The sequence below is a fragment of the Hakea prostrata genome, chromosome 9 (assembly GCF_041222555.1).
Source record: "Hakea prostrata isolate BN-2017 chromosome 9, UWA_Hpros_2, whole genome shotgun sequence".
Classification (NCBI taxonomy): Eukaryota; Viridiplantae; Streptophyta; class Magnoliopsida; order Proteales; family Proteaceae; genus Hakea; species Hakea prostrata.
The window spans coordinates 18,331,938-18,359,893 of NC_142608.1; the positions used below are offsets into that span (position 1 = coordinate 18,331,938).

The 27,956-nt window shown below is 37.5% G+C and overlaps 2 protein-coding genes across 3 annotated transcripts; both read right to left on the minus strand.

Moving 5' to 3' along the window:
• Positions 1-1,214: 1,214 nt before the first annotated feature.
• On the minus strand, positions 1,215-2,391 carry LOC149004911 (uncharacterized). The gene has a single exon (XM_089135505.1). The coding sequence runs from the start codon at positions 2,315-2,317 to the stop codon at positions 1,406-1,408; it is 912 nt and encodes a 303-aa protein (XP_088991631.1). The 5' UTR covers positions 2,318-2,391; the 3' UTR covers positions 1,215-1,405.
• A 3,149-nt stretch (positions 2,392-5,540) lies between these two features.
• Positions 5,541-22,987, minus strand: LOC149004912 (myosin heavy chain-like protein). Of its 2 annotated transcripts, XM_089168065.1 has the most exons (9): positions 22,694-22,987; positions 15,547-15,674; positions 14,059-14,106; positions 13,849-13,962; positions 13,017-13,082; positions 12,849-12,902; positions 11,474-11,584; positions 6,416-6,496; positions 5,546-6,293 (listed from the first exon to the last, which is right to left on the minus strand). In XM_089168065.1, the coding sequence occupies exons 1-9, from the start codon at positions 22,857-22,859 to the stop codon at positions 6,228-6,230; spliced, it is 834 nt and encodes a 277-aa protein (XP_089024191.1). In that variant the 5' UTR covers positions 22,860-22,987; the 3' UTR covers positions 5,546-6,227. The 2 variants fall into 2 exon arrangements, with proteins under 2 accessions (XP_089024192.1, XP_089024191.1); XM_089168066.1 differs by lacking the exon at positions 13,017-13,082 and having other exon boundaries at positions 5,541-6,293.
• Between the last annotated feature and the right edge of the window lie 4,969 nt (positions 22,988-27,956).

The following is a 27,956-nucleotide window of genomic DNA, read 5'->3' on the forward strand; positions in this document are numbered from 1 at the left end:
GACTCAATAGGATTAGTCCACTAAAACATCTTCAAAACTATATCTTAGTAGAATTAATAGGCTAAAGAGCCGCATACAGGATGGCCCGAATATAAGGTAAGCTACCCCTAATCATCTTGTTTGCCATTAGACGCAAAACCATACTTAAAATGGTTCTTGAATGACAAACCCTCAATGATAAGAAACTTTAAATCTAGAGTCGGCATTCTCTGTGGGGAAGCATGCATGGCCCCTGCACAAGGAGCTTTTTCAAATCCATAGAATCCCAATGTGCTCTTTAACATTTCTAATCTTGCAAACCCAACAACTTTAGTGGTTGTGTAATTATTTGGTTGCTTCATCCCTTCATGCTTTTGGACCATAGGTGCACCCGTGATAAGGTGGCATCAAAACCATCAACAAGAAAAAAGGCAAACACACCAGTAATGACTACAGAGACAACTTGCCCATTACCCACTACAGATCTTATTCATTCAATCAAGAGAATTCAACATGTGGGTTCCCTTCCTCTTAGGTTAACTTTTTAGAAGTGGCCAACCCATTAAATGTTCTACAATGATGAATAGAAGCTACATACTGAAGGACCCATCCTCTAAGTTAATGGGTGGTGTTCCCTTCTCATTGGGGTGTTTTACCCATTAGAAGTTCCACAATGATGAGATGATTCTTAGTGTAGCTATACATGGTCACTGTATTGATGGTGATAACTGAGAAGTGAGATTAACCCCCTTTGGAGTCTTCTTCACATAATGAACTTTAAATGCTCATCCATTATAAATTTTTCTCTTTTATAAAGCATTTGAAATAGTCAAGTTAGGGTTTGGTGATGATGGACCCACCTACCTTATTTAAGAATGGAATATGATGCCACAATGTTGACTGTAGCAGGGTATACTTTTTCTTTTTCCCATGGATTGTGGCAAGATTGATGTAGACCCTGGTTGGAACCCTTCTCATGGCTCCTCTTTTATGACAATTTATATGACAGTAAGCAAACATCATACTAATTTATCTCTAAGAGCCAAAATATAATCTTAATCAGTGTTCATGACTGAAAATTGACAACATTAGATACTTAATTTCTTATCATAACAATGACCAGCTGGAGAGGGATAGTTGGTCACAAGATGTGACATCTTATTTTCTCTACAATAATTTCATAGATCCTCTTTGCTTTAATATCCAAAACTAGCTTAAAGCAAACGCAACCACAATGACTACACAGAAGAAGACAGTTACATCTCTATTCACTTAGTATATTTTCTACTTCAAAGAAGCCAAATACAAACCATAATTTATCATTGAACAGTGATAAGACAAAACCCAGTATTTTAAAGAAAAGCACACTAAGAATCTTTCCAATTATCAATTGCAGTACCGTAGATGATCATGCATGGACAACAGTTCATGGGATAAACTCCTCCTGATTCTGTTGGAACTCATCTTGGTTCTGGAACCCAAAAGTGTTCTTATTAACACCATTGTAGCCTCCATTTCTCTTGTAATTGGTGAACTGGTCATCAGTCTTCCTGTATCCACCATTGTAACCCGCATTGTAGCCACCAATGAATTCTTCCTTACCCAAGGAGTTGGTGAACTGATCATCAGTCTTCCTGTATCCACCATTGTAACCAGCATTGTAGCCACCGGTGAGTTCTTCCTTACCCAAGGAGTTGGTGAACTCATTAGTGTTCTTAAAGCTTTTATAACCTCCAGTTCCATAAGAGTTCGAGAACTCATTAGTGTTCTCATAACTAGGAGGACTAGGAACACTGTTGTAACCACTTCGACCTTTACTGGACTCAAAACCCTTGTAAGAGGCATATCCATTTTGATCCTCCTTGTTGGTATTGTAGTAGTACTTTCCATTCTCCAAGAACCTGGTGTCACTCATGCCTTGTTGCTGCACCTCATTCTCACTGGTCATGCCTTGTTGTTTGGTGCCGGACCTGTAGTTGTTGGTGGGGTAGCCAGTATAGAAACTCTGCTGCTCATAGTTTTCATGAGTGTATTGTTGGGTTTGGGCCTTCTCGGGGAAATTGACAGAGTTGGGTGAGACCTTCTCTGAAGCATGGCCATAAAGGCCAAAGCCATTGCTGTTCTGTGGTGTGAAGCTTGGCTCTTCCTCCTTTTGGGTATATGAAACTTCTTCAGTCTCTTTGGCTGCAGCATTGTTGTTGTTGCTGTTGTCGTTGATGCTGCTGTTGTTGTCACGGGTGACCTTGCTAAAGAATTTGCTATCCCTAGCATGAATTTGGAGGGAGGAGATGAGGAGGAGAAGGAAGAGAAAAGAAAGGCTTCTAGCAGGGGAAGCCATGAGTGATGGGTGGGTTTAGAAAGTGAAAGACTATGGTTTGTGTTGCTCTTGAGTGTTGAGGGAAGGAGAGCTATAGAGTCCCTTTTTATAGAGAAAATGAAGACTACTCTTCTCCCTTCTTATCCATGGGGTTTGAAAAGAGAAAACAAGAATAGTTTTTTAGTGTGGACCCACCCCGTAGTAGGGCAGTTCAAAAGAGAAACCTTCTCTATAATTTTTTTTCACTTACCCCGGAAGACACTTGATTGGGTATCGTCTCTACGATGCCATTAATTACGAAGGGCACATTTTCTATCACTTATGGTAGAGGATTGGACTATTTTCATGCTCCACCATATATTTGAAGTAAATATTTTTTTTCGTTAGAAAGAAGTGTGTGCTCCTCTGACGTTTTTTTATTACACAATAGAGTGAAGTTCATATTTAAATAATGATATATTAAGTCAAAGAAAGAATCTCTACCAAGTTGTATGTGGGTCTTATCTTTAATGTGTGATAAAGAAATGTTAGGTGAACACATAATTCTTCCTTCACGGGGAGATGATCTCGATCCACTTATACATTCAGGTGGACGCCACCTCTGAGTCGTAACAAGTTAAATTTTTTTCTCAAATGTGTAATAGAGAAGTGCATGAAGGTAATGTTTTTCTGTATCCTCAAAATAGAGGATCTCAACAATGAATTATCGACATGTAGCAAATGCTGTTTTGTTTCTTTCTTGTCATCTCATCTGTTAATTATTTTAAAGGACTATTAGAACATTTTCCATGATCTCAGCACTAATTTGAGCTAAGTTTTATAGCGCCAAAAATGGAACTCAAATGGGAATGTCTTATTAGGTTAGGTGGAGAAGTGAAAGCAAGAGGGTTGAGTAAGTCAAGGGTGAGTACATGGGAGGGGGGAAGTAAAGCTGGGAAACTAAAACCCTAAAACCAAAGGAAGAAAAAAAGAAAGAAAGAAATGAAAAGAAGTGAGGTGCGGCTAATTATGCGGGGATTGTGGAAAGAAAAGAAGGGTGGGTCATGGAAATCATGGCATTTTGATTTTAGGGCACGCAACATGTGCTTTCTTCTTCTGTTTGTCGATAGATGAGAAACAAACAACCTAACCTTTTCCTACTCATAACACACTTGGTCAAAAGGGTGAACCTCTCTATTGGCTTTTGAAAAATAAGAAATCTCTTCTTTTCATCTCTCTTGTTATCCAGATTCCAGTCCATCGTGAAATTAAGGAAGCTTCCATTAATCCATTAGTAGCAGTTGTTGAGTTTGTTGACAAGTCACTGATCTCAAACTCTCTCGGATTGGAGCTTCACTTCAGTGCTGTGCATTAAATGTACAGCACTGTGAAGCCAACGGTCGAGATCAAAATCTCAACCGAGATGAGATTTTGATCTCGACTTTCCATTTTGCTTATTATACACACCGAAATAGACGGTCGAGATCAAAATTTCGGTCCAGATTTCAATCTTGACCGTCGGCTTCGCATGTTGCGCATTAAATGCACAGCATTGAAGTCACACTATTCGGATCATGCTTAAGAGCAGAGTAGCACATGGTTCAGATTCAATTTGGGGTTCAGAGCAAATCTAGACCCCAAATTGAATTTGGCTTTGACTATTGGGAGCAATGCTGCTCCCAAGCAAAATTATGTTGACTGTTTGAGTCGACTTATATGTACCTTGGTTACATTTTCTAGATAGCTTTTATGTATATAATTCAAATCTATCACCTAGGAGAGTTCAACTTATGATTGCTTCACTAAAAAGTGTTGATCATTGTTAATTGAATAATCCTTTGGTGATGTTTATTTTTATGTGTATCGAGTTGGATTGGAGGATAATAATAGAATAAAACCCTAAAATATGTTATAAATTTGTGTTGGTTATATATATAAATGATGCAAGACCTAACCCTAAATTGAAAGATCTAATTGTATTTTGTCAACTACACTTTTCCTTATAGAGATTGGATAATTGCTATGGCCAGTCAACCTGATTCCTGGCGTACTTGACCTTCAGAATCCCCAGCTTGTCCTTTTTCAATTCCACTTCTTCTCCAATCTTCTATTATCTTTGCCTTTCCCTTTTCCCTTCTAAAGTAGAAAGAGGAAGATTTCCTTTGAAGCGTGATTAGCGGAGAGTCTCCTTAGCTTGCTTCAATTTTCTGCAATTTGCATGAGTTGTTGCGTTATCAATGGCTTGAATGGGTTTCCTTAATTTTGTGAGGTTGATAAATTTCCTCAAAAGATGAATCATCTAGTTCTGGAATTGTACATGAACCCCTCTTTTGTTGCTTTTGTAAATAAAGAAAAAAAGTGAAAATCTTATTAGTAAAAACAAGGGATGTAATATTCAAAAAAGAACCCAAATTGGTAAGGGATGAATTTATTCCAAGAGGGAACTAGTGTTGGTGAAGATCTTCACTTAACATTTGTTAAAAAAATTTTTTTTAGACAACAACTCCAACTAAGATAAGAATTTCCTCCAATGGTCCATGTGGGTAGTAGGTGGTTGTTCAATGTTAGTTATTGAATTTCGGTGCTTGTATTGAAAAATCTACATGCGTCATATCTATGGTTGAATGACAACACCTAATGTTTCCACTTGTTGGTGAACCAACTGGGTATAGATCTGAACCACCCCATAACACTAGCTAGTTCAATTATCATTTATTAGATGATTCAAGTTTGTGTTTTCTTTTATTTTCTTTCTTTTTTTTTTTTTTTACAAACCAGTGTTTGTTTCATTTCAATCCTGATTTAATTTTCTCCATGTTAAAGCTCCCCCTTCACGTAAACTAGCCCAAATACATCAGTTCAAAAAACAAAACACATACAAATTTATGAATTGTGTTGAAAATTATCAGTGTTGCCCATGATATGAAAGTGGGACCATCATCTCACATTCAACACACACTGCTACACATAACTGGTATTGGTATCATACTAGAGCTATTTTTGGGAGTAGTTCCAATAAGTGATAAACTACGAAAAAATCGTTTAAAGCGACATTGGTACATTCAGGAAGGCTTGTAAATAACCCAGTATAAAGAAGAAATGCAATCTAAATTAAAGGAATTAAAAGAAATAGGTATATACCTAAAATGACTTTTAACAAAGTGGTTAGAAAGAAGATGTATAGCTTAAGCCTTATATCTAACATAACCTTAAACAAAATAGATTAGGTGGGAAGGATCCATGTAATCAACCCCCAGACAAGGCTTCTTGTTGTTGTTATTGTATAACTTAATTTGCCACGATTATCAGGGATGCACAAAGCATGTTTTATTTTCAATGATGAACGTGTGTCTAAGACAAAGGCCTCATTCTATCAACCTTCACGATGGTTCCAACTTCCATAGCATTGATCCCTCTGTGGTTGTGTCCATGCACAGCTCAGGGAATAGTTATTTGGTTGGATTTTAAAAATTCATGGTCCTCATCCAGCGGCCGGAAGGACAAAAAGCACAAGGCTTCAAGACGTAGACAATTTAAACCCCATTTTCCCACATCAAAAGAATCTATTAAAACCTCACTGAAAACAAAGGATGCTAAAAATATAAGTGGCAATGCAAATACATTGAATGGATTTTCTTATCAAGATCACTAGCTTGTCAAACCTCAACCAGTAGCTATAGCTACCCTGGGAATCAAACCAATTTTCTTAAGTTACTGTCAAGGTCACGATTGCCAGATTGATGAATGTTTCATGCAATGTGAAAATCCAGAATATACCACCCTTCCAACCCACGCCCACAAAACACCCACAACAATTTGATTTACCAACCTGACAGTTCAATTCAGCTAGAGTTGGCTGGTACTATTTTACTAGCAATTGAATTGATCTTCCAACCTATGAAATTTTGAACAATATGGCCTTTTTCTCAAAGGGTACAGGAATGAATCCTGCTCAACTGAAGCATGATGACAGCCAGGTCCAAGCACCCATTATAGGGAAAACAATTATAGCAGAAGCCTGAAATAAACAGAGAAAGCACAATTAGAACTATGAAGAAAATAAACAGAAAACAATTGTCCAACCAAAATGGAGAACTTGAAAAAGATCAGCATTAAATCACAACAGATACAAAAACATACCACGAAAAATACAACCTCCTCATTAGCAAGAATCGCTGTGAATTTATTCCTTTCCATCTCTTGTTTAACATAGCCTTGCAGCTAATTCCCAAAAAAAAGAACAATGATAGCTTATGAAATTTGGCGAGCAGCAACTTCACATTTTGCACTCTGAATTTAAAAACTTTGAAACAAAACATTCTCTATCTCATAATGACATGAGCAACAGCTGCTTTAATTATAATACTCCCAGAAGATCCAACTTTGGTGATCTCAGAGTGCCAATAGTCTCTGCAGGATCAATTGGAACCAATGACAGGAGAGTTGAATAATATGCAAAGAAGAAACATATGACCATCCAACTTTCTAGGTTTGATGGACGTCATTCGGAAGTCATGAGGTTGTGAAATTCCATCACTCTCTCCCACTAAGGACTTGAAATGTTTGCTTTGCAGCGTATCTTTTTTACTTCACCTCCTATTTTGGATCAAACTAGCCTTCAGAATATGATTCATTGTTCATCACTACAAGCTTGTGTCAACGTCCTCAGATATGATATGAGAACTGAAGCAATCCAGGGTCTGGGCAGTCTTCAGGATCCTCTTTACTTGAACCAGCAGCACTAATTGGGTTAAAACCTTGCTGTTTAGGCCAAAGTTTCACAGCACAGCAGCAAATGAAACTCCAAATACCTACAGATGGGCTAATTTGAAGCCCAAGTCTTACGGTTAAGTTTAGGGTAGTCTAGGGTTGATTGGGAAGGGGTTTAGGGTTCAGCGAGGTTAGGTCTAGGGCTGGAATTTAATGAGAAGTCTTCTGTTTTTTGTTTTTTTTTTGGTACTAAAGAAAAACTTGCTATTACTTATTGTTAACAGCTACAAAGTTTAGTAGTATCTATTACTACTAATGTTTTCTGATAAATTTACGGAGGATATGTATGCCAAATAGTTGAGCCACTGCTGGAGTGCAGGCTGACTAGACTCCTTAATGTTTATACACTTCATATTTCCTACTATATGTACCAAAAGCGGAACATAAGTTATTGGCCACGTATTGTGGTTCCGGGGTGAAAGTAGATCTCGCACGTCCTTCTCATCACACCATATTTCTTCCAGTTGAGAAGTCTTCTGTTTTAACAGAGATGTAAGTGTAGAATTTTCACAAGTTAGTGTTTGCATGTTTTAAGGCTTCTAGGGTTAAGTATGGAATGAATCAATGGCTTGGTTAGGCTAGAACTAACTCTGATTTTGTTGTTTTACAATTTCAGAAATAATCCCTTAAGGCTATGGTTAAAATTAGGATTCCTGCTTGGCTTAGGACTCTTGGTTAGGGTTAGCGCTTAGTTCTATTGGGCTGAAACTAGGAGAGCAGGTCATTAAGTTTATGGGAATGATGCTCCTAAAGTTTGGGACATATCTAACAGTTAAATTGCCATAGATTTGACCTTGAATATTAGGTCTAAGAAAAAGTCCAAAAAATTCAAGAAAAAGAGAGAAGGGGTATTAAGGTTATGGTTTTAGGGTTTTGGAGGATGGCTAAGGGTAGGGGAATATCTGCACTTACTTGTAGAAGGGTTGTACTTGAAAATAACTGAAAAGGATCACCAAGTAGAAGTGCCACATGCTTTAGAGAAGAACTTCTGAAATTGCAGAAAACAGCAGCACAATTCAGCCGCAGCCTCCCACCTTGGGAAACCCACGACTTCTCTCAAGTCTTCCTTCAAGTCAAATTTTATTCATCAGAACTCATTTGTTACACAAGGAGGTGGCTCTATCTATAGTCTTACATTGAAGGAAGATTAAAGTAGGACTCAAAAAACCAACTAGTACTCAACTTAGGGGATCCAATTTGGATTAGAATTCCCTATTACAGCTAGACTTAACTCTCTAAACTAGAAAAAGACTCTTAAGCAAGAGTTCCCAAACTAAAAAACTTGCAGAATAAGCAACCAACTTTGAGAAGGCATCCTACTTGAAAATTGGATTCCAATTGGAACTCTTACTTGAAAGGACTCTCACTCCAGCAAGGATTCTATCATAACTCATCGAGGAATGATCCAACTGTAAAATAAAAGTAGATCTAGAATCCTTGTGAGGAGTGGATTCTAACTAAGGGAATCCCTCTCTAATTGGGACTCCTACCCAAACTGAAACTCTTCACTGACTTAACCAAAACAAAACCAAACTCAAAAAAATGAAAGTATATCAAGGACCTTACTAACATACTAGATCCAATAAAAGGATTCCAATTAAATCCTAACTAGACTAACCATGGTTTTCAAAGCGGCTGCCTAGGCGCGGCGGTAAGGCGGTTTTTCAACCCCCTTATTTACCACCACTTTGTTGACATGCAGTTTTTCAACCACTTTTTATCCAAATTGCTACCACTTTGTCACCTTGTGTGCCTTATTGCCACCGAGACCCCAAAATGCCATTTTTCTGTATTTTGTACATAATAATATTTTTTCTTGATTTTTTTTAAATCAAATTTTTATTCTATAAAGCCGTATATGAACTTAATAGTTAGTCATTTCGGAATTGAGAATCAATGAATCATTTATTTGGCATCATACTATCATAGAGGTAAGTAAAAATGTAAAATTACTACTTTCATTTTCATACTTATAATTTGATATAGTTCATAGTCATATGTTATGATGCTTGATGAGATGAACTTATGTTTGTGTTCTTTGATTCTTGAATGTTTGTTTAGCTTATAATAGAAATTTATCAGTCTAAAAATAGTTGTATTGAAAAAATTTGACTCAACTGCTTTGGTCACCTTGCTGCCTTGACAACCATGGTTGTAACTTAACAACCAATGACTCAATTTAAAAAATAATTGTAGATCCAAACTCCTAACAGTATTTTGCATCCAATAACACCCATTAGGACCCCAAAAGAGAGGGGGAAATGACCAAAATACCCCTATGGGCATTCGGCTTGCCTTGGTTGCCACAAGCCCAGGTGCTGTTTTTGTTTTGGGCCCGATTTGGGGCCTCCATGGGCTTTTTTTGTGGATCTTGGGGGGTGGGGGGAGGGGCTGGGCCGGATTACATCAAGAACTGTCGTTCTATTACACATGCTAGTCTATTAAAGCATCAAAACTAATGGTTTACCTAAAGCTACAGCCCTAACCAGTTGATCTGGGAAAAGTAGGTGCACCCTCTCTCTCTCTCTCTCTCTCTCTCTGGGGGGGGGGGGAAGGGAAGGGGGGGGGTTTGGGACCATCAGTGATCAGTAACTAAAAAATTACTGGTTTGGCTGTACATTACTTAAGTTTGCCTGGATAGGTTGGTTAGAGAGAGAGAGCAATGCATCAACTGCGACAAATTTTTTTTTTTTTTTTTTTTTTTTTTGGTACTAGTGCTTTTTTTAATACTGGAAATGTAATGCCGTCCGCAAGGGTCGAACCCAAGACCTCTTCACTGAGAAGTATGGATTTTTTACCACTCAACCAACCCTGCATTGGCAACTGCGACAATTTTCTGACTGAGAAAGATAAGTAAGTCTTCAATGCTGTTGGATAAGAGAAGAGCCAGAATAAGTTGTGATATAGAAACTAAGCAACATCATCAACAGAATAGAGAGTGTTGTAGCATTGTATTGCTGATAATGTTGACTAATCTGATCCTAACCACAGTTGATAATGTCCAACCATTCATGGTATCATCACTTATTAGTATTTTAAATGGCATTTGAAGTATTCCTATTTCAAACAGGGTACCGCAAAAAAAATTAAAAGTTCTGTAAAGATCATAAGAAGTGGAACATATATCTACATCAGTCTTCCAAACTTCACAATTTGAAAATTTGATGAATTAGGTAACTAATAGCAGGTAAAGATTTAAACACTGTTCCCATAAATGTCTTCAAAGATTTCTTGAGAAGCATCATGAGATCCTTCATAACCTGCAGTTTCAGTGATTGAGGCCTAACCCGGTTCAAGCCCTACTAGATTATTTGTGTAAGCAATACATAAGGAAAAAATGAGAGGAAGAAGAAGAAATAAGCATTGACGTGATTGTGTGGCCTCGGGGTTTCTCAGGCTAGTAATGGAGCTCCCTCTTCATTCTATATATGAGTTAAGCGAAATACTAGAAAAATAAGAAACAGGCAAATAAACCAAAACCAATGAGAAACAAAATACTAAACTGGTAATTCTGACTCTGCCCCTTCAAGTGGGAGAATATGATTGATTATGCCCAATAATTCTCTCTAGCAATTGCTGAAGTAAATAAATTAGCATGTTGTTCTCCAGACAAACATTACTAGGAGAAATGAGTCATTGTTATAGCTTCATAAGATCCCTCAAATTGCCTATGAAATTCAATATCAAATAGAGGAATTACAGAAGATCTTTTGGCTTTAGTGGCGCCAGTCACCCCCGCACTGAATGGAGCCCTCAGCCTGAGGCTGCCGTAACTCACACAACAAATGCCCCCATCCCCTCTTCTCACCTATTTCCCCACTTTTATAGTCCATCAATCAGTAGTTGGTTGATAACTCCACTCTCTCTCTCTCTCTCTCTCTCTCTCTCCTCCATGTGGCAACCTCCCAAAGTCCTAGGGTTCCTATCATAGCTTTCCTCATAAAAAGTGACGACTACTTCAATGCGATTATTCTATCATGAAGCATAGGTTTGAGAAATAAATTGAATGTCAGCTTCAAAAATAGAAATAATTTTAAAGCAGTTTGGGACACTACTATATAATTCCCTCATACATAGACATAATTGACCCTTCTAAAAATCTTCACATGTTCTGGCTTTGGGCCGTGCAAGATCTTCTAGTATTATTCATTTAAAGGCAAAATAAGGGCGGTTTCACTGTTTGTGTGAAGTGTGAACAGCATATTTGCCTCTTTATGGCTCATCTAGGAGACCAGCTGGCTGATTAGCCTGATTTGACCTGGTCCAGTAGGACCAAATGAAGCTAGTTTGGTTCTGCCCAGCTTCCACACCACAAGGCTAAAGAAGAAGAGAACGGAATGTGACCTTAAACTTAATAACAGATCTTCAGATCACATCACAACAGCTTGCTCCATGATGATTAAAAAGAAATAAGACTTCTATACATACCTCATGATGAAACTTTTTAGCAGCTGAAATGGTTTTTTTCAACTGAAGCAAGGCCTGAGATGTGTAGGAACTCAAGAGGGACTCCTGAGCAAATGAATATCGATGCAGAACCTGAAAATATTTTGGGCAGAAATTGTTAAAGAACTGTAAGCAGCATCAAGTATCAATTGTAGTTTTAGATCTAATCATGGTAGAAGATCTCGCTCTCGAGAGATCGCTCTCGAGAGAGATCTCACCACCTTGAAAAAGAGAGATCTCGACCATCTCGGTGAGATCTCAGTCGAGATATACAATTTTTTGGCGTCAACTTGGTAGCCCATCTCGGTGGGTTTTAGGGTCCCAATTGGGTGGAAACTTGGTATTTAGCTTATTTAAGGCCTTTTGAACACGTTGGTGGCCTTGGATTTGTCAGAAACAACCCTATGTATGATTTCTAAGTCTACCCATAGTGTGAAGCCGAAATGTAGTAGGATTAGGGAATGCAATGTTATACAACATATAATATAGAACCTTTAAAGCATATAAATGAAAAGCAAGTATATCAAATGCATCAACTAACTTAAATGTTATCAAAATTCCATCCATATGAGTATCACAATCTCAATTTTCAAGAATAAAATAATTATACAACCATTAGAAGTTCTATATAAGTCATTAAATCATAAATTCATAAGACAAGTAGAAAATGATTGATCTTCCTTGTTGTAGATGTGCTAAGAGTAGTTGCAAGTGAAAATTCAGCAAAAATCTACAAAAAAAAGGCAAAAATTGAGAGTTCCAGCGATATCCAGGGTGAGATATGGCAAGATATGGCGAGATATAGCGAGATATAGCGAGATATGGCAAGATATGGCGAGTTTTGCCAAGATATGGTGAGATCTCGAGCGAGATATCCCAACTCGCGGATCTCGACCTCCATCTCGTCTCGCCAAGGTGAAAAAACGAGATATCTCGCGAGATCTCCCACCATGGATCTAATAAAGCCCTCTAGAGAAAATAATTACTCTAATTATGGCCATTAATGCAATTTTTATCAGAATGTGATAGAGTTACAAAATAACGTAATAATGTTTGTCAACACCAATAAAAACAGAATAAACAAGTTTCCTTATCTATGTAACTGCTACAAGAATGGAGCTCTCTGAAGCATGCTTAGTAGTAATCTAAAATAGCAAGTGAGTTGAAAGATTCAGTTTCAACACACAAGCCAATGCTTAGAGAGGTAAGGGAAAACTGACTTCCTTCCAACCACTACAAGTCAAGTGGTATGAATACTATCCAAAAAGCAAGCTGCTGCAATCACCAGATTATGGCAACATATACACCTAACAAGATAGGAACAAGCATTATACTGCACTCAAGTATCAAGTATCACCTTCAAGAATGTGCATTTGGAGTTTGCTTTTCTTTGCACCTTCAAATTCCTCACCTAAAAAACAGAGAAACCATCTAAGAGGTTAGCAAGGGATTATAGCAGTCGACTTGTTTAGTTCAGTATCTATTTATGTGTATCATTATAATGTGTCAGTGAGATTATACTAACTGCAATCTGAAGTGCCTGCTCAAGTTGCTGGATCTGGATCCACTGTTCTGTTACAATATCTCTCATCTGGAAGAAGGAATAAAAGAATGAAAATGATAACTACTAAGAATACTTCCCCAAGTAAGGCATCAGTGATATTTATGTTCCAGCTTGTGGGGGAAGAGTCATGTAATACCATATGTAGGGGGTTATTGTGATCCTCTTTCAGTTTTAAGGGCTTATGAATGAGTATTTATCAGTCCAGGGAGATTTTTTTAACTCCCATTCTTTCTTTTCTTATAAATAATGACTCTATTTGCAACTAATCAGGGCAAGACTGACTTTCGTTGTTCTGTTCTTCTCTCTTCTCTCCCCTCCGCTTCCTTTTCTCCTTCCTTCTTCCCTTTCTCTTGTGTAGGTATTGTCTGTTCTAGTTCTGGTTCCAGCACATACATAATGGAAAAATAAATTGCACACAAATATAACTTATGATTATTCTCAAGTTCTCCTGAATTCCATTAAATCATCAAATCCATGGAAAGGAAGTGTGTGTTGAGTTCCTTCAATATATCTAAAATCACCTAGTCCATGGAAAGAGATCTGTCTGTCTCAAAGAGATCTCAATATACTAGGGTGATTAATTGCTGAGGCTAGAAACAGTACTTCACAGTAACGCTTTATGAACTTCTAAATAATGAATGTTTGGCATTCCCTTGGGCATAATGCTAAATTGACATAAGTCTTCTTCAGTTCAGCAAGAAAGGTGGAACAATCATCCCAAACACTAAAAAATGACTATCTGCAACTAGATTCATTTTGAAAGTAGGACACAAGGATGAGCCAGACAACCAACCTTTTCAACTTGTGAGGCGACCACTTGTAATCTTTTCTCAGCATCTTGTGCTTTAGATTCCAAAATATGGAGATTAAAATTGTTCTTTCTTGATTCATCCCAGAGAAGTTGCACCTAAGCATCCTCTAATATGTTCTTCAAATTAGTTCAATTTAGTAAGCAAGGAATAAAATTTCCTCACTGAAAATACAAATTAAAATAAAAACAAACCTTCTCTTCTAGTGCATTAATCTTTTCCTCAGCATTAGATGAATCACCCTGTGATTTGACCAGAAATTAAATAGTGCCAGAAAGCATCAACAGGAAAGAAATACTAAATCAAATAGTAAATTTAGCTTCACATATGGATTCATAGCTTTTGTTACTTATCTATTCATTCAGCAGAATTATATGAGACCCCCACTTAGTTGGAAGAAATATGATGGACTCTTTATTCCTTGTGATGTATCAACTAATCTTACCCAGAGTTTCAGACAATCAACAGTTCCATGTTCAATCATGTAACATCAGAAAACTCAAAAATACAAAAACTAACATTTCAGTAGTGAAAATATTTGGAAACAATTCCTGTCGTGGTTATCGGAACATTAATTCCTGGAAACTTCTCAAGAAGAATATTTACCAGACGATGGACATACACAAATAGAGCTGATAATTAGTTGCAATTTTAAAGCATTTGTGCAAAATTATTACTCCACGATATATTTAACAAATAGGTGCAAAATGAAGTATCTTTTAACTAGCAATGGCGCCGCATACATTGTTTTAACTTGTGAGAATTATATACAGAGACCAAGGGATGAACCTAAACAACGAACACAATAAAGTATTAAACAGATTTCAAGAGTACCCATATTTGAAGAAAAAGTGTAAACCTTAACCTTATGGGAACAATAATAAGAGGATAAGACACAGAATAAAGCAAGTATTCTGGGGAGAGAGGTGTCAGGTTTGAAGCATTCTTATAGGCAAGACTATAATTTTTCTCTCATGATAGGATATTGGATCAAGGATGTGCAAGGAAGAGCAGCTAAAGCTGTAGTTCAGCTGTAAGGTATAAGACTATGAGGAATTCCACATTTGTCACCTTTATGTGTGGTTACACAGTTATGGGGAAGTAATTATCCTAAAGGTTTTGCAGACATTGCCAAGAACTGACCCCAACACCGAAGGAATGACAGTATCAGATGCAAAATCTATTTAAGAATATGGCCTAGTTATGAATCAGAAAAGCAGCCAATTTACATGGCTATTTAGTTTGTTATTGAGCTGTCGCCCAAGGTATCCCATGCCCAGATGATGAAGGAAAGACACCAGTAATATGGAAGACAGGCCTGGAATACAGGAAAAAAATTGTAGAATATGGAAAATATTCGAAGAATGTTTGCATTGATGGGCCTTCATCTTTTAACTCATTTTTTTGAACATGACAAAACTACTGTTGTTTATATCCATTGAACTAAAAGAAAAGCATATCTACCGACTGTATCCAGAAAAAGAACTAATCAAATACAAAACCCCCAGTTACAGAGTTAAGGAGACACTAATTTGTAGTTTTAGAATGTGTCCAAATTTGCTTGTGCATCACCATGTTCAAAGAACAGCTACAAAATTTGCATCGGAAAAGAAAGGTAAGGTATATGTAGCATGCAATGACGCACAGAACCCACAAGTAAAATCTTTGTAACAACATCGGACCTTCATGCTGGTGATGACAGTTTGTAGAGAATGGATCTTATGTTCCATCTCTTCAATTAGTTTCTCTTGTTCTGTAAGATGAAGGTTCTTCGCATTCAAGTTTTCAATACTTTTCTCCACCGTGGACTCTGCATTATATTGTTAGAAAATCACACAGATAAGCAAAATCTACGTGTAAAACTCACACAAACAAATAAGAAATGTGAGACAAAGATATGAAAAAAAAATGAAAAAGGACTTGAAAAGTTATCACTTTAATCACTTTAATCACTTTAATCACTTTTTTGGTGAAAGAATCAAAAGCCTAAGGGGCTCTGCTTCTCTTCATGAAACTACCTTGATAATCCACTAGTAAATTCTTTTAATTACATTAATTACCAAAAGCAAAACTGAATCACATAATGACTAACCCACAAGGAATTTCTAAAATCACATCAATTCGAAGAATGTTTCCAAACGTAGGGCAAACCCTGACTAAACGGACAGCCAAAAGCAGTACAGGGGAGACATTTTCTTCATTACAAGAAAGAGGAAACAGAATTGAAAAAGAATGTCCCTATATTTGTATTTGAACAAAGTTAGAACCTATCTTGGGTCCTCCAAGTCTTTAGCGGGCTTTTCAATTAAACAGGACATTTTTTCTTGATTTAAAAGAGAAGCTATGAAGTTTCTTGTTTTCAACTTTTACACACCATTTATATAATATTTATGTGTGCCAACACAGTTTAAGAACATGTATTCTGAACACACATATCTGAGCCAAAACTATATTATATACATACTTCAAAACTGTTGGAAATATATTACCACAAGGCAATCGTATAAGACAAATAAAGCAGAATTATAAAACTTATCTTGATTCAAATGGCATGAACAAACTCCTTTTCGAAAGCTTCGTTACGTACATCCATCTTGATAAATGAAAATTGACGGAGTTGAAACATGCCAATGGCACTTTCTTTAAGGTATTTAAATGCCCCGAATAGTGCACATGGGTGTGAGTGCGTTTTCACCCCCAAGATCAGTCAACCCCTCCATCATAGATGGTGCACCCCGTAATTGATGGACTAAGGGATCCGTAAAGCTACATTCACCAATCCGTTTTCTATGACACAATTTAAAAAAAACCAATGCTTCTAAAAAAATATTCGCGCAAGAATAACAAACCCCTCCCACTTTTATATAGGAGAGCAAAAGACACCAACGAAGGTTGTCTCCAAAGGTTATATCTCTTCCCTTAAGGCATGTTTGTTAGGAAAGACACCTATTGGCCATTAAAGTGTCTTTTAGGAAAAGACCCAACCTTTAGAAAAACAAATTGTTTGAGTTTTCAAATAAATTACGAAAATTACAACAATCCCCCACAAAATTCAAAAATTTTGGGAAAACAAAATAATACTAAACTGGTGAACATATTAGACACAATAGGACACGTCGTTATAGGTGTCTTTCGGACTTGAACCTATACTAGGTCTAATGAACCTTGCTACAGAGTACGGGTGAAGTCAGACTTCTTGAACCTTTCCTCAATGCATAGCTGACAAGTTCTTCAGCCATATCCTATCAGTCGACTTTACGTGATAAGCCCTTTTATAAATTTTATTCTTTCGGACATTTTTCCTCTAAAAGAGAATAGGCCATGTCCCAAATCTCAGTTTCATGGATGTCTAGAGAATTTGCCTATATAATTCTCATAAGAAATTGACCTTATTTCCTACATCCACTTAGGTTAGCCAATGTGCACCACAATTAACACACCCCCACATTTTGTAGGCTTCCACTAATTAAGAACCTCTTGCTCAACCTCTTTCCTTGTGGTGGTACTACTTTACCTTAATATTGAAATAAACGTAGTAGTACTCCTTAGGTCATCCCACGACTTCGTTGTTTACCCTTTGAACCGAATTCAGAATTGAAACCACTTCACATAGGTTGGGTGTCCATCACATGAACTTAGATAGGCTTTCATAGTTTATTCCTCTAAATGACATCACATTAGTGATTTGAGGCTTGACACAACTTATAGTCAGACTGACTACAAAGTAATAGCGCTATCTCATCAGCCTCACTAGACATATGTCCCTTTCACTTGTAGATACATACTTCTAAGACTCAATGTCTTACTTTCTCTATTGATCACATCATTTACCTTCAATGTAAATGCTTATTCCAATGATCCATCATGTATCTTTCATTTTTTCCTCTAGCCTTGTGGTTTTGAATTTGTTAAACTTATAAAGCCATACACTAAGTAGGAACTTATATAATCACTTATCAACACATGTTTTCACATGCTAGCTATTTGGGGTTTCCAACCTTATTAGAAAGGCATATCTAGTTGATGATATTTGGTAGAACTTATATTTTTAACTCAAAAATCATTCCCCACCACAAGTTTTTACATATCATCTTCAATTCAAGATTGTTCCCAAATGCACATGAAACAGGAACTTATATAATCACTTATCAACACAAGTTTTCACATGCTAGCTATTTGTGGTTTCCAACCTTATTAGAAAGGCATATCTAGTTGATGATATTTGGTAGAACTTATATTTTTAACTCAAAAATCATTCCCCACCACAAGTCTTTACATATCATCTTAAATTCAAGATTGTTCCCAAATGCACATGAAACATATGCCATTTTTCTTTTTTCAAGTAAAACCAATCACTATACTGAACTTGTCTCTTGAAAAGACACAACATGTAAAAATAATAAACATAACCCCCCCCCCCCCAATTTAGTTTTATCACATATAAAATTCAATGGTCATATACCATTGTTATGTTGTTTGAGGGTAAAATCATAACCACGTGATAGAACTACATGTGTTTTACTCTGTCATTAATAGCCACCTAGGCCTAACCAACTTTGGATTTAACATAACCCAAACAAATTAGGTTCACTTAGAAGATTTGTAAGACATAAATGTTTGACACATTTGTTCCAAGTTCTCATATATTTTATGTAGATCAATGACAATGCAGCAAGACCGTGCTCACGAGCAAGAGTAAGAGCCTTAGGCTCATAATCCAACACGAATGTGAGCCTTGTAAAAACCTACACAAGCCTTCCAACGTTGGAACTAAAGTTGCAGGGATGCAACACCATTGAGAAAATTGCCACAGTATTCTCCTATATAGATTTCATATCACACCGGAATCCCAACGGATAAGTAGCTAGATTCCATGATTAGGAAATGACTTCACAGCCCAGTTTACCACCAGTTTTAACTTTTCTAGCCAACTTTGTATGACTGAGCATTTTTCTCTCAATCAAATATTGAAAAAAACTTCTTTCATGCTGAGATTGTTCTCTCTCATTGGGTGAGTAGTCCTTGGTGGCCAACCTAGTGAAGAACCCAATAAAAGAACCAGTAAAATATATTTAGGTAATATGTTCTTACCTGAGCTGTTTCAATGCTTTTCAATCCAGCTGTTGTGTCCCATTTTGTTGTTCTAAAACTCAGGGAAATCACGAAATATCAAGAGCCAATTTTGTTGTTGTTATGGGCTTTAATGATTCATTCTTTTTAAGAACGCACAAAGATCCCCTTAGGTGAAAATTAATGACAATCATCACTGGGCTTCTGATCTGGACTACTTTTGGATGTAAACAATGCATGCATGCTCATCTCAAAGGCCCTTGCTCTATAATCATCAGCAAACACATCCTCCCGAAGCAAGTGTACAACAACTTGGGCTCCAGTGTTCCACATCTGGGATTTCAAGAGCATTTTGAACAAGCATAGGAGCCATCAAAGGCTCGGCACAGTATATATATATATATATTTATATATTATTTTCAAAAATTCTCATCACATCATGGCTCTCCTAATGTATTGCATCATAAATAATAGTCTGTGAGACACCGGATCCTTTCATATTTGGGTTCCATCTCTATGCCATCATCTCTCCTGTTACAAACTATTGGATATGGTGAAGACCTCTCTTATCCATATATGGTCTCCTCGGTGGTAGACATGTACACTGAGTACCCACTTTCTTTAATGGATCAATTAATTAAAATCTGCAGCAGAGAAACTCTTATTCCATCTTTGCAATAGCAACTATAGATTTTCTAGGCATTCTAATCCAAGGTAGAACTCTGCTTATCCATCTGGCTGGTTTGATCAAGAAAAACGCATTTTAAAGGAGCAAAATGTCACTCAATACATTGTTGCTTGAATCCTTTGTAAATTCTGTTGTCTTGATCTCTAAGCACTGATTTTGCATCCATCCTGATTCAATTGAGATAAGAATCCAAAATCTGGTATGCAAATTTAAGACTTTAGAAGGTTCAATGTGATTTCAAGTTCCAACCGAACAAGATGCCTTTTTTCCAACATTAGGAAAGAGAAAACCAAGAGGAACTGCACAGGTGAGAGAGAAGGAAGACTCATGACTGCTCTTTCTCTCTCCACATTTTCTTGTTATCTATATGCTATTACTATATCGGATGAACCAATTACCAATACAAACAGATTCTCATCTTTTTTTGAAACAAGAGAAACTGGTATTAATTCACCATGCTCCAAGCAACACATATATTAACTAACTAATACATCATCAGGAAGCAATTCATTCTATGATCTAGGTTTCCTATCCATTGTTACCTCAACAGGGTGGATTGCAGCAAATTTAATCTATGCATGAGTCCCTTAACGACCAGTAGCTAAAATAAGATCTGATCCAGATATAATACAGTAGTCAAATGACAAAACCAAAGTATTCTAATGGAGTTGGTTTTGCAATTGCAGGTCAAACAATGGGTATGGTGATGAAATAAGTCTGAACACAAAACATCAGATTGAACAATGATCTAGAAATCAATTAGACTCAGATTCAGGCATGATTGATATTGGGGTAGTAAAACAGAATCTGGTCACCATCCACTATTTCACTAGATGTATCAATACTCGAAGCATCCACACTATCATTGGCGTGTTGCCGTTATTAACAAGAATCAAAGTTCTTGTGGCTCCAAAGGAGATAACTCACCTCCCATGTGGCTTTCCATAATCAGTGGTTTCTGAAATTAGTTTTGCATCATTCACAAACACTTTATTCTTTACCAATCTTAACAGGTAAGTCATCAGGGGAATTGATGCTTAATAGGAAGGCCGTAGGAAGGTAAACCCACTGGATGAACTTAAGTAAACTAATAGGTTCAGGGCACCTAGTATGTCAATAAGAACCAGTCTAACAGTTCATTCAGTCAGTCCAATGGTGCCTTAGAAAACACCAAACTTTCAGTTCACAAGTAAACCTAGTTTAATACAGGTTCTGAACCAACAAAACCCACTGCAATGCATACTAGCGTACATTCTCCTCCACAATAACCTCTGGTACATTCATTTAAAATTCACAATCAGAAACTAATGTAACCCATAGATCTTGCCTTGTAAAACTTATATATATTTATATATAAGACCATAAGAAAGATCATGAATCCCCTAGGATAGTTAAATATGGCAAAGTCCAAACGAATATGTTTTCATGGTCTTCTGGATGAACCAGTTCAAAGTCCAACAATAATTCCAGAACCATGATCTCAATCCTATGAGCCATGCACACCTATGTGTATCTTCAAGGCAGACGCCGCCGAATCATAGGTTTTCATGAATTATAAATTCAAGCAAAGATCTGGGGTAAAGAAAAGTCTGTACTAATGGACTCGATAAAGACGAACATATAGAACCCTGAAGCCACTGAAACTAAACAAGAAAAGTTGTAATCCTGCTAGAAACTCTTAAAAGTAATTTTGTAAAAGAAAGGCCCGATCATAACAGTATTTGCCTTACTGAAATTTGCACCGCCTGTTAATATGATTTAACAACACGTACCAATTATTTCAATGGAAACCCAAGTCTTATACGATCATTTTAAATACCTTAAATTTGTTGGAAATATATTACCACAGGGCAATCATATAAGACAAATAAAGAAGAATTAGAAAACTTATCTTGATTCAAATGGCATGAACAAACTCCTTTTCGAAAGCTTCGTTACGTACATCCATCTTGATAAATGAAAATTGACGGAGTTGAAGCGTGCCGGTAATGACACTTTCTTTAAGGTATTTAAACACCCCGAATAGTGTACACGGGTCTAAGTGCGTTTTCACCCCCAAGATCAGTCAACCCCTCCATCATAGACGGTGCATCCCGTAATTGATGGACTAAGGGATACATAAAGCTACATTCACCAATCCGTTTTCTATGACACAATTTAAAAAAAAACCAATGCTTCTAAAAAAAATTCGCGCAAGAATAACAACAAAGGTTATATCTCTTCCCTTAAGGCATGTTTGTTAGCAAAGACACCTATTGGCCATTTATGTGTCTTTTAGGACAAGACCTAACCTTTAGAAAAACAAATTGCTTGAATTTTCAAATAAATTACGAAAATTACAACAAAAACGCATGTAGTGCAATGTTTCCTTTTCATTTGTTGAATCAGTCTTTCCTACATTTCACAACTATAATTCATACAAACCACTCATGGACTACTTCACTACCATATCCCATAAGAAACAAACAATAAATCTCAGCATACAAACCCTGAATGTAGAAGTTCATATGCATCTGAAGAAAGAAGATCGAAGAAAAAAAGAACACCCTGACATTTCATAGAGTATAGCATGAAACTGATTTCATGTCTTCCCCAACTAGGTAAGGGCAGGAATATAACACACATATAAGCACCGTAATCAGCAAAACTCAAGCTCCTCTCATTTGAAATTTCTTGGCGAATCAGGATTTAATTCTACCCTTCGAACTAACAATGAATAAACGGCTGACCACAAATAACTTAACTAGAAGTGTCCAGAACTAGAAGATAAAGCAATGTATGGAAAATATCCAGAACTAGAAGATATAGCAATGTATGGAAAATAAAGTATGAGGCGGGTTGAACTGTTGAAGTCGCAGTTAAATCATCTCTCAATTTTCTAATGGTTTCATGTACGTGCTTCCTCAAGCAACGCCTTGAAGCAAAATTGAAAGTTGAAACCAAAGAAAATCCAAGCTCAACCCAATCATGTAGAATTAATACAATTCAAACATCGAATTAGAATCATCAGAGGCAATGAATGAGGAAACAAAATCCAAGGTACTAAAAGGTAGGTTAACATGAACAATCACCCAAATGCGAGATCTTAAGCTTCATCTGCTGCAATTCGCAGGTAATATCATTGTTGTGATCTCCACAGATACTTGCAGAGCCCACTTGAGACTCTAGAGGTGTAGTTCCCGACAGAGCGATAACGGCTGAAAAGAAGGCAGGAAGCAAAACCAGGAAACCAGCCATGCTTCTGTCCGTCAAAGAGAACCTAATGGATATGGGGTGATCTGATTTATATCAAGGAAACTCTTGAAACGAACCACCTCGTCAGACGAGGACGTAACCATTCCAGTCACACAGCATTTGTTACGGGTACAGGAATCCAGATCAGCTATCCTGATGGGTAATATCTTCTCTTTTTTGGGGGGTAACCATGGGTAATGTGTAAATATGGGTACAGATCTCTTGTAGAGGTGTAAATGGATAACTGAAATTTGCTTCTGATTTTGCATCCGCATCCATTAAAGGATATCTGAATCCCCGATTATTAATATGATGCGGATATGGTATACACTTTCTTACTGAATATTATCCGTACAATAAAATTATCCGATTAAGTTATTTATTTATATTTATTATTCTTATTTTTATAATTTTTGCCTATAATATGTGATTATTTTTCTAGATTTTTTACTAAAATAGTTACCAAAGTTTGTTAAATTCTTAAATTTCAAACCTAGCCCTCAAAAATAAAAAGGTAAGGATATAAACAGGTAGTTGAAAAATTGTATTCAATCTATATTCATGTCTGTTTAGAAGAATCTACTTAAGAAAATAACTATCCGATTATCATTCGAATCCGACAGAATCCGTCCGAAAACCGATAGGATATTATTCGAATCCGTCCGAATATAATAGGATGTGGATATAGATATACCACCATCTGATCCAAATTTGGTCCATTTACACCCCTAATCTCTTGCCATTTTTTTTTTTTTTTTTTTTTTTTGGAAACTGTATATTAGGGGGTGGGTATTGTACCACAAGGGGCGTAAAAAATGTGACCTCTTGATAAAGAGGCGCGGTCATTGTCGACTAAGCAACCCTTCGTTCGTAGATCTTTTGCCTTTTATATGTGGGCGTGGGACTAGTGGTTTAAATGACAACTCAAATCTTATGGATGGCCAAGATTTTTCCCTAAATATGTTCAAATTCATATCCTCCACAATTCCCAATCCTTTAGTTTCTTACAATTAACCATTAAGATCATGACGTGTGGCTTTGGGATATCTAATGGTCAATATAGAAACCCATTTTATAAACTAAATCTTGCATATCTCTAAAATTTCTCCAAACTTTAAAAAAAAAAAAATAAAAAAAATTCCCAATGAAATTACACATAAAAGGAAGAGATCTATTGGGAACTCTTTGTAAACTCCATTTTTTTACATGTTGAAACAATGTTATTTATATGAGAACATGAAGGTTTAGAAATTGTGGAATTTGTGGTAGAAAACATGTATAAGAATATAATTGTTGAATTGAAGAAGATGAGGAAAGAGATCACGGAAAGAGAGAGGAACCGTGGAAATCTTCTATCACAGTGTGAGGAAAGAAGAAAGAAAATTCGGGGAGAAATTATAGGAGACGATCATCCAATGATTGGGAATTGTATAGAATGTGAATCCACTCATGTTCTTGAGTGAAAAATACTTTTTTTTGGTAAAAAGATGCTTTATTCAAGCGGCAAAGCTAAGGCGGGGGAGCAAAGGTCCACCAACCAAGGTTTGAGAATAGGCCACATAGTCACACCCAAGTGACTTGGCCTTCCACGCTAGGAAGTCTGCTACATGATTGACATTCCTAGGGATAAAAGAAAAAAAATACATTGTGAATAATAAGCTTGAAGATGCAAAATATCTACCATGATGGGTTCAATCTCAATTGGGCAGGGCCTAGATGGATGGAGAAGTAGGCCAATCAGCTCCCACTAGTTCGATTCAACAATGAAATTCTTCTTCTTCTTCTTCTTCTTTCTTTTTTAATTCAAAAAAATGAAGGTCTAGGCCCAACCAAGGTTCGATATGTCGACTCGTGTCACCGTGTCGGACCTTGTCAACATGGCGACACGAGCGACATATCGCCGAAAGTCGATCGACTTTTGGTTGGGGTTCGATGAAAAATCGAACCCCTGTTTCGATGGGTATTTTAGGTCATTTTGACCTGAAATTTGATGTGTAACCTAATTTGAGGCCAATAAACACATTGGGAGTGTTATTTTGACCTAAAACATTACCTAAATTAATGTTCTTAATCGACCCATGTCCTACTGTACACGGACGAAAGCCCCGAAACTAAAAACCTAAAAACTCATAAAAACCAAATCATATAAAGTCTACAATTCATTGTACAAATAATGAAATACATAGAGTCATCCAACCATATAAAATCTGGAACTCTCAGTACCAAGTACTGTGCCTAGGTGGATCAAACTCCTGTGACTCAAACTGTCTCTAGTGATGCCCCCCCCCCCCCAACAAATTCACATATTCATCCCATCTGATACGATATTGAAAATTGTCTAAGTAATCATTAACTGCAGTTCTATAGCGGTCATCTTCCGCCGCCATGAGAACTCCAATTTGAGGGAAGTGAGAATAGGGCCAAGGAACATTCCACATGCCATCAGACTTGTTGGTACGAATGACTCTAATTGTGAAGGAGGGAGAGGGACACCATAGCTCCCATGATACGAAGAACTAGAGGGGTTACTAATTCCCATATCATACTGTCCATATGAAGGAGGGAGAGGGACACCATATTACTCGTGGGTCATGTGGGGGTGGAGCCAAGCTCATGGACCCCATTGACGCTCGCCCATCCCGGATTAACATAATCATCCACCTCCGTCTGTGCGGCCGTCATGGCCGCCCCTCTTTGATGGTGGCTCGGCCTCGTATCGGGATATTGCGCCACGCCGATAATCACCACCATGATCATTCCGGGTGGCATGATCGAAATGACTCTCCCAGTGTATCTAGGTGGGGGCTGCTGTGTCTCTGGTAATGGAACATGTAGATGCTCTCCAATGCCTCCACCACCACCACCACCATCATCATCATCTTGACCAGTCTGACTAGGCAGGAGTGTCTCATCGGGATCTTCGTCTTGCCGCTCCTCCGTGCCTGGTGCCATCATCCAATCCTCATCGCAGGTGGCAGCTGCCTCTGCATGTGCCTGACCCTCTTGAGTGGCCATATACTCATCCACATTAACCCCTGCAGCTTGAGCTAGTTCTGGGTCAGGCCTCCATCCAGGTTGGTCCAATACCGGCTCACCCCTGTCCAACATCCACTGAGTTAGGGGATCTTGCTCATCTTCGTCCATATCAAATATATCATCGAGATTAATGTATTGCCTATCATTCTGAGCCTACTCCCTAGTGTATTGCAGCTTCAACCTCATATTATAGTGAATAAATACGAGGTCATTTAGACGCTGGCTTCCCAACCGGTTCCTCCTCTTGGAGTGGATCATGCTGAATGTACTCCAATTCCTCTCACATCCAAAGGCAGAGCAAGTCTGAGACAAGATCCTGATTGCCAATCTTCGCAAGTTTGATGCATTGTTGCCATAGAGATACCACCATTCAGTTGCATTATCACAAAAACATTAAGTTAGAAACTCAAAAGTCAAAAGACTCAAAACATTTATGCATCTAAGGATCTAACTATATAAGTATCTAACCTGGATCACTGGTTTCTCTGCCCCGTACAACAGCAGCTCCACTAAAAGACCCAAATGCATCCCTAAACAATTTGATCTGCAATAATACAATCATTAGTATTGATTAGTTATCTAAATTATTTAAACAATAAATACAACTTACTAATTGTTTGAAATTCCCAATGTCTCACCTCATTGTGGCAAAATGATTGGAGCATCTCATCTAGCTCCAACTTCGTTATCACCTGTAGCAGGGCATCCAATAGGTTTGTGTCCAACCCTAAATGTTGACTATATTGATACTTAAGGTTTAGAAAATATGCTGCATAATTAAAAAAGCTTAAAATTAGTACCAACTACCAATACCTACAATGCTACAAGCCCACAAGTCTACAACTACAAATCAACAACCCATAATATTTACTTACCGGCCCTATGCAGAGGATGCATCAGATGAGCTGTCCATCGTGCATCGACAATATCTAAGAAAGCCCGATGTCCTCTAGGGTTTGCTGCCTTTATAGCATCCTTCATACGCTCAAGGGATGCATACAAGTGGGGCATAGTGGATCCCCTCAAGGAAGAGTCCACCATATGCAAGACCTTTACTATAGGATCTATGGTTTGCAACACCACAGTAACACATCTCCAGAAATCATCAGATGATATTGTGTACTGTGCGGCGCACCCATTGGTCGTGCTGAATTATCACAAACTCATTAAGTCAATAGACAATAGATGTCATACAAGATAATCATAAACTCATAATATAAATATAATAATTTATAAGATGAAATAGTAGATAGTTATCTTACTTGGATCTAGCCCAATCAAACCACTCTTGCGATGCAAACATGGATCTGAGGCCCGACTTCTTATCTTGCATGCTGCTCAAGGCGATGAAATTCGTCACAAATCGTGTCGGACCAGGTCGCACCAACTCACCTCCACATGATCTCCTCATCATTGCCAAAGCAACGTTATGATTGTAGATGAAGTTGGTTACCTGTCTTGCACTCTCAACGGTGTTGTGGACAATGCTGATTTTTCCAATGTCCTTCAGCATTAGGTCAATTGAATGTGCAGCACAAGGTGTCCACAAAAGGTTATAATCAGGTGAAGCCATCAACCTTCACCGACCTTCTTATAGTTGGAGCCATTGTCAGTGACAATTTGCACCACATTTTTCCTACCAACCTCCTCGATCACATCCTGTAGGAGACCCATGATATATCTGTGGTCTTTCATATGACCAGTAGCATCCACTGATTTCAAGAAGACAGTTCTCCAATCACAGTATACCATGAAGTTGATGATGGACTTTCTCGTCGGGCCGGTCCATCCATCAGACATGATGGTGCATCCATAAGTATCCCAAAAGGGTTTCATACTATCAATATACTCCTGCAGCTCTTGCTTCTCCTCTTGAAGGAGGGTGGTCATCAACTTTGTAGGGTTGGGACCATCATATCCAGGGCCTGCCGTTGCAATAGTATCAATCATATTCCTATAGTATGGACCCTGTGCTGTGTTTGCTGGGATGTGATTGTAATAAATCAACTTTGACATTGCTTTCTTTACCTTCTTTGCCATACCTTTCCATGCACCAGATATCTT